The 6,459-nt window shown below is 54.9% G+C and overlaps 1 protein-coding gene across 1 annotated transcript; it reads right to left on the bottom strand.

The window, feature by feature from the left end:
• Nucleotides 1-588: 588 nt before the first annotated feature.
• On the bottom strand, nt 589-5,463 carry DCAKD (dephospho-CoA kinase domain containing). Its single transcript, XM_010019612.1, has 4 exons — nt 5,352-5,463; nt 3,244-3,447; nt 1,328-1,415; nt 589-874 (listed from the first exon to the last, which is right to left on the bottom strand). The coding sequence occupies exons 1-4, from the start codon at nt 5,461-5,463 to the stop codon at nt 589-591; spliced, it is 690 nt and encodes a 229-aa protein (XP_010017914.1).
• Nucleotides 5,464-6,459: the final 996 nt, after the last annotated feature.

Raw genomic sequence — 6,459 nt, 5'->3', positions numbered from 1 at the left:
ACACCTTCCACTAGAGCAGGTTGCTCCAAGCCCCTGTGTCCAACCTGGCCTTGAACACTGCCAGGGATGGGGCAGCCACAGCTTCTCTGGGCACCCTGTGCCAGCACCTCAGCACCCTCCCAGGGAAGAGCTTCTGCCTCAGAGCTCATCTCACTCTCCCCTCTGGCAGGTTAAAGCCATTCCCCTTGGCCTGTCCCTACATTCCCCTATAAAAATTCCCTACATTCCCCTGCAAAAAATCCCTCTAGATTCCTTCTAGGCCCCCTTTAGGTATTGGAAGACTGGTAAAGATTGTCCTAGAAGACATTAAAGTGCCTAAATTCACTGAAGTCCCACCATAGAGACCTAGGAGGCGGAAAACAAGGGGTTTGTCCCCTCTGCTGGCCACAGCCACGCAAGGAGAACGGAAAGGAGAGGGGTGATGGCGCTGAAGAAACCCCCCTACATTCACCTTGGGCAGGCTGCAAGGAGATGCCTCATCCCACTGTCTGCATTCAGCCGGCAAAGCTCATTAAAAGAGGTGGCCTTTCAGTGTCCTTTTCAAACCTGGAAATTCAGGCCTCTTGCACGACAAAAAGAGAAGGTAAATTAAGAGCTGAAATGCCGGAGGAGGAGGTACAGGAGCCCTCCGAGCCCGGCCACAACCGTGCCCGCTGCCAGCCGTGCCCAGAGGAAATCCAGGGAATCCTCGAGCTGGGTATGGAGCCTCAGGACCTGGCGGCGGGTGCTCTCCCGCTCCCCAGAGTTGTCGATGATGTGAGTTGCAAACCTGCGCTTCTCATCCAGCGGGAGCTGGGAGCGGATGCGAGCTTCTGCCTCCTCCTGGGACAGCCCATTCCTCTGCATCAGCCGGGAGAGCTGCGCCCGGGGGCTGCTGCCGGGATGGGAGGATGGGGTGAGGTGGGGAGAGGGAGGAAGAGGAGGTTTCTGCCTGCCTTCCTCAGCGGAAGTGGTGGGAAGAGAGACGTGCCCTGTGTGGGCATCCTGCGCTTGGAGCAGCAGAGCCACCCTGCTGCTTGGTTTTGGCATTCCCATGGCCCATGACACCCCAAACCCTGCCCCAGTGCAGGGTGTGGAAGGCCTAAAGACAGCGTCTTCCCCTGTACAATGGTGCCAGGTCCCAGGAAAACCTCATAAGAAGCCCCTTGCACACTAGGATAAAGGAAGGTGTCACTTCTCATGCCTCCAGAAAAGAGGTGGTGTTGCAGACAGGCTTTGCACCAGGGCTGTGGCTAAACCCTCACCAGAGCAAGAGGGACGTGATGGTCCCCTCCAGCCTCTAAGAGAGGTGGCAGCATCCCAGCCTCGTGGTTCATGCTGCACTTACCAATAAACCAGGACTGTGTATTTCATAAACTTGGTCAGTCTGTTGGTCTCAAAGAGCAGAGGGATGTCGAGGATCACGTAGCGGTAGCCTGCAGGAATGACAACATCCCCCCCCCAAGAAGGGAACAACATTACTTGGATTCCCAAATCCCTCATGCTGCACACACACTGCAGCCACAGCTGCTCCGGCAGCAGAGCTCCACATTAGAGCCCAGAGCAGTGCAGAGCCTGCCTGCCCTCCTCCCTCTCCGAGGCAGGAGGATGTGGTTTCATTCCAAGTTTCCAAGAGGGAGGAAAACCAAACCCAGCAAACTCTAACCTGCCTGAGCTCAGAGCAAAGGAGAAGCTGCAGAAATATAATGAGGAGCTGGAAGAAGCTCAAATGAAAGTGCCTGTTCCTGCCTGGTGAGCCGCAGTCGCACCGCTGTTGCTGGGCTCTCCAGGGGAGCAGTGCTCGCAGCAGAACCTGCTCTTTTTTTTTTCCAAGGCTTCACCAGGCTGCAGCCACTTGAGCTGATGTTTCCCAGCTCAATTTTCTTCCCTTTATGGAAGGCTTTGGTTAAACTGCTCCATTCTTCCAAAGGGAGCAAGGAAATCTTGCAGCTGTGACACTGACACAGCCCCTGAGGCTGAAACCTCCGCAAAACTGGGCAAGTTTGGTTCAAAACCCCCATCAGCACACGGAGCAGCTGGCAGAGGAGAGCTCATACCCACCAGCCACCATCCTCCTGGGCCCTGCAGCCCACCCCATGCTCCCCATGTGCCCACAGACAGCAGCATTTGGGCACGTGGGGCACACCCTGCTGTGCCTGGGGAGGAGGTGAGGGCAAGGGGAAAGCTCTAAGTTAGTACCTTGCTCCCCTCTGTGTCCCCCAGCCATGAGGACACCTCCAATTTTGCTGGTGTCCCCTCTTTACAACCCAAACCCCCCAACTGAGCAACTGAGCTGGCCACGGCAATAAAAGCCTTGACAAAGACATCCTCATCCACCAAGCCACCGTTTTACCAGCATCTCCAACCAGAGAGACTTCTTGCTGCCCTCCAGTTTGATCGATACGAGCTTTCCTTGCACAGCCATCCTTAGAGACAACATCCAGCTATCCCAAATCATTAAAACCTGACTAATGAGGACAAAGCAGCCTGCAGAAGGCACTCAGTGCTCTTGCTGAGGGGCAGGACAGCAGCCGCTTCCTGAGTCTGCAGCCCTGGGTCCAAGACTCCATCTCTGGCTCCCGGCTTTCCTGCCTGTTGCTTCCTTTGTGCCTCCTCCTCCTCCTCCTCCCCCTGCAGCAGAGCACGGCCCCGGCAGTGCCCCGGCACAGGCCTATTCAGCTGTCACAGGGCTCAGCTTTGATAAGCTCTATGAAACCAGACTGACTCTATGAAGACATCCTTCTGTCTACACGGAGACCTTCCAAAACAGCTGGTGATGTTATCTGGCATTTGATTAGACAGAGTTTGACAGCTGTATTTGTTACATTTATCAGGGGAAAAAGCAGGACTTTGGAAGCCACAGCTGCCAGCCCAGTTCTCACCTTATCGAGACTAAAAGGGCTCCGCAGCTTCCACTGCAGCCCGGGAAGGCTGGGGGCAGGGAGGAATAGTTGCCCGTTTCAGAAGGTATGACATTATAGATCAAGTAATCTCAGAAGAGGCCTCACAATGCTTTTGCTCAGGCCCTACGATGTACTTTAAACCACAGAAGAAGGTGGTGAAGGGCAGCAGTGAAAGGCAGGATTGAATCCTCCAAACACGGATGCTAAAGGGCACTGGTGGCAGAGCACAAAGGCCGTCACTCAACGTCGGCTCCTTTTCTCCTTCCCTGTCCCTCTCCCCACTTTAAAACCAAAGGCAGAGCAAGCAGGTAGAGCTCCTGCCTGAGCAGGAGTTCCGGTGTGCTGGGACACAGCCTCTTACCTAACACAAAGTACTTCAAGATCTGCTTCAGCATCTCCTTCTGGATCTCCGGGTGGGTGATGGAGTTCAGCAGCTGCCGCTTCTCCGGCTGGGAGAAGATAATGTTTCCCAGAGCCTCACGATTTATCTCTCCATTCTCCAGGAGGATCTCGGTGCCAAAGTGATGCACTATCTGCTGATGGGCCTTGAGGTGGGGCTGCACCACTGATAACATTAAACAGCTGGAGGTTAGAGCCAGTTCTACAGCACAGTTGGTGTTTGCAGCAGCGATCGGCCTCAGCTGGGTTTTGGTCATTAAATAACGGAGCTTGCTCTCCGTGGTGGGCAGCACATCTGCCTGCAGCACACACTGCACTGAGACCTGCAGGGCTCAGCACCACAGACCAGCACACATCTGCATCAGTGCTGCAGCAGGAAAGGGGCTGCAGATCCCCCTCTGAACCCAAGGTCCCTTTGAGCGCTGATGCCCAAGAGCTGGAAGCATCCAGCACACATTAATTCAGTGCCACAACCCTCCCTCGTGCTGCTGCTGCTCGGGGTTAGGAGGCAGCAGGGTGGGAGGGAGGGTTTGCTGACAGCCAAGGCACAGGCAGGAATGGGGCTGAATGATTCCCAAAGCATGGGCAGGAATGGGGCTGAGCAATTGCCATCACCTGCAGGCTGAGGAGCGGAGCAGGGAGATCCTAAAGGGAGCAGGAGCAGCAACAGGGTTATTTTGGCTGAAAACTTCAGCACTGGGTGAATACAGCCTGACTGCTACAAGTTGGCTCTGCCTGTTACTAAGGTGGTTTGTCTTTTTTTACTGTCTTTCACCTCAGTCACCCAATTCTTCAGGAGAATGAGCAGAGAAACCATCTTAAGAGACTGATTCCCAGTAGGCATTTGCAAGGATCTGACGTTACATGAGTGGATGATTTCCAAGCCACCAAAACCCATCCAACAGAAAGGAGGCAGTAACAAAAGCATCATGAAGATCAAGCTGAGGCTAACCACAGACAATCAGGCTGTATATCGCCTCATCTCCAAAATCCAGGAATGTTGCCACAGCTTGGAACCTCAGCCCAACCTAATAAAAATCTTTCAGGCCAATTTCTTTCTCCCGTGGAATTCCACATGGAGGCAGTTTGAGGATGGGGGAAGTTCACATAGTAAATAAACACAGATAGAAAAGGAATTGGAGGAAAATGAAGTGATTGGTAGGAACCCAGCACTGAGCAGCTGTGGTGTTTTCCTACCATCTCCGAGGGCTTTTAGCACCTCCAGCAAATCTCCCACACCTTGAGGAGAATTACAGTGCAATAAAATGTTCAGCTTTGGGAATTCTTCCCCAAACAGAAAAGCAGAGGCACTTCAGCATGACACCTCCTGCCCCACGCTCAGCCCTGAGCCCTTCCGCATCCCAAAGCGGCCGATCTTCCTGCTGCTCCCTACGTTATCCCGGTGGGATGAACACTGCTCACCCCTGCTCCAGCCCTGCTGAGGCAACACAGCTGCATTGCTGGGTCTTATCTGGAGCCAGGGCAGCAGGTTTTGGGAGCAGCAGGAGGCAGATGTGCTGTGCCACAGCCCAAATTCCCGCTGACCTGGGATATTGGGAGCCTCTTTGCTTTATTGCTTTTGAGGCACAAGGAATTTTGCGGACCAGTCCCTGTCCCAGGCAACATCCAGCACAGAGGGAAATTCTCTTTCAACCTTGGCAATGATCCCACCTAAAGCACTCGAGTTATGGGATGGGTGTCCTGGGGTTTACGAGGGGGACATCAGCTTAGCCAAGGGAACCTGCTTTACAGAGAACCACGTTTATCTTTGGCTCTCAAAGCTGGAAGCTTTGGCTCTCCTGGAAGCGCTGCACTCCAGGAGAGGGAAACTCAGGGCAAGATCTCCCCACAGTGTTCGTCAGGACATGAGCTGGTTTTCCACTTTATTAAAAATATATCCCCGTTGCAATCCCCGCCGAGCCAGCGGCTCCGCACAGCCTCAGCGCCTGGGCTTGGGAGCAGGGAAAGCCGCATCCACCGTGCCCAGAGCACCCTCTGCCGTCTGCGCTTCCCGCAGCAATCCCGGCCGAGGAACACCCCCGGCAGGAAGCTCAGCTCCGCAACACTCACCCTGTCTGGCGATAACATCGGCATCAATCACAGCACAGCCCAGCTCCCGCAGCTCAGCCACCACCGTGCTCTTCCCCGACGCGATTCCCCCCGAGAGGCCGACCAGGAACATCGTGCTCTGAAATGGGGAGAGAAGAGCTTGGAAAGGTGTCGGGATGGGACCGTCCTGCTCCTGCTCTGCACGTCAAGTGTTTACCCCAAAACAGGCAGCTTCATCCAGAGCTCATTTTCATACAGTGTCACCTAGACCACCCTAAATCAGAGGAAATTGCTGGCAGGGCTGTTGAGGGTGACCCGGGATCAGGGACAAAGAGGAAGAATTCAGACAACATCACAGCCTGGACCAAGAAACAAGAGGACTGAGAGGGAGAGCCCTGCTTGAGCTCTGCAACTGGGCTACAAGAGCAGATGAGCTACCTGGGACATAACCTGGACACAAAACACACAAGCCAGTAAGTAAAACACATGCCCACACTGCAGCAGCCCAATGGACACACGAACTCGTGGCTCTGAGCAGCAAATCTGTGTCTGGGAGCTGGCAAACATGGCACTGAACACAAAGCCTGTGCTTCCAAACCCGAAAGGCTCAGAGGTGCAAGGGCAGCTCTGGACAGGAGAGAGACTCCTGAGAGCAAGGTGGTATCTGCATACCCACTGCAGGCTGGGAACAGACTCAAGCCCCCATGGACCAACGCTGGCCCCAGCCAAGTCCTGCAAAGCCCCAGGGATGGAGGCACCGACTTCACTGTCACATTGCCCAGGGTGACACTAGAGCACGAACCTCCCAGGCTCCAGCTTGTGGCTGGGGGCTTCCGAAGTCATCATCTTCGTCTGGCAGCCACAGGCTGTGTGTAGGCATCCCCCAGCTTCCTCCTGCCCAGAGGAAGGGAGACCCAGCTCCTGCTGCCTTCTCCCAGTGAGCCACATATCCCAAACCCCCAACAGTCCTGGTAACCATTGCTCTGCCTAACCTGGTCTTGCTGCCACACCTCCCTCCAGACACTGTGGCCACCAGCCCCCCAAAACTTCTGCACACACAGAAACCAGCCAGCACTGTCCCCCACGAACAGGGACTGTGCCACTTCATCCCCGAGGGCAGCAGCTGGGA

The sequence above is a fragment of the Nestor notabilis genome, unplaced genomic scaffold (assembly GCF_000696875.1).
Source record: "Nestor notabilis isolate BGI_N333 unplaced genomic scaffold, ASM69687v1 scaffold10110, whole genome shotgun sequence".
Taxonomy (NCBI): domain Eukaryota; kingdom Metazoa; phylum Chordata; class Aves; order Psittaciformes; family Psittacidae; genus Nestor; species Nestor notabilis.
This window is presented reverse-complemented; position numbering and strand designations above follow the sequence as displayed.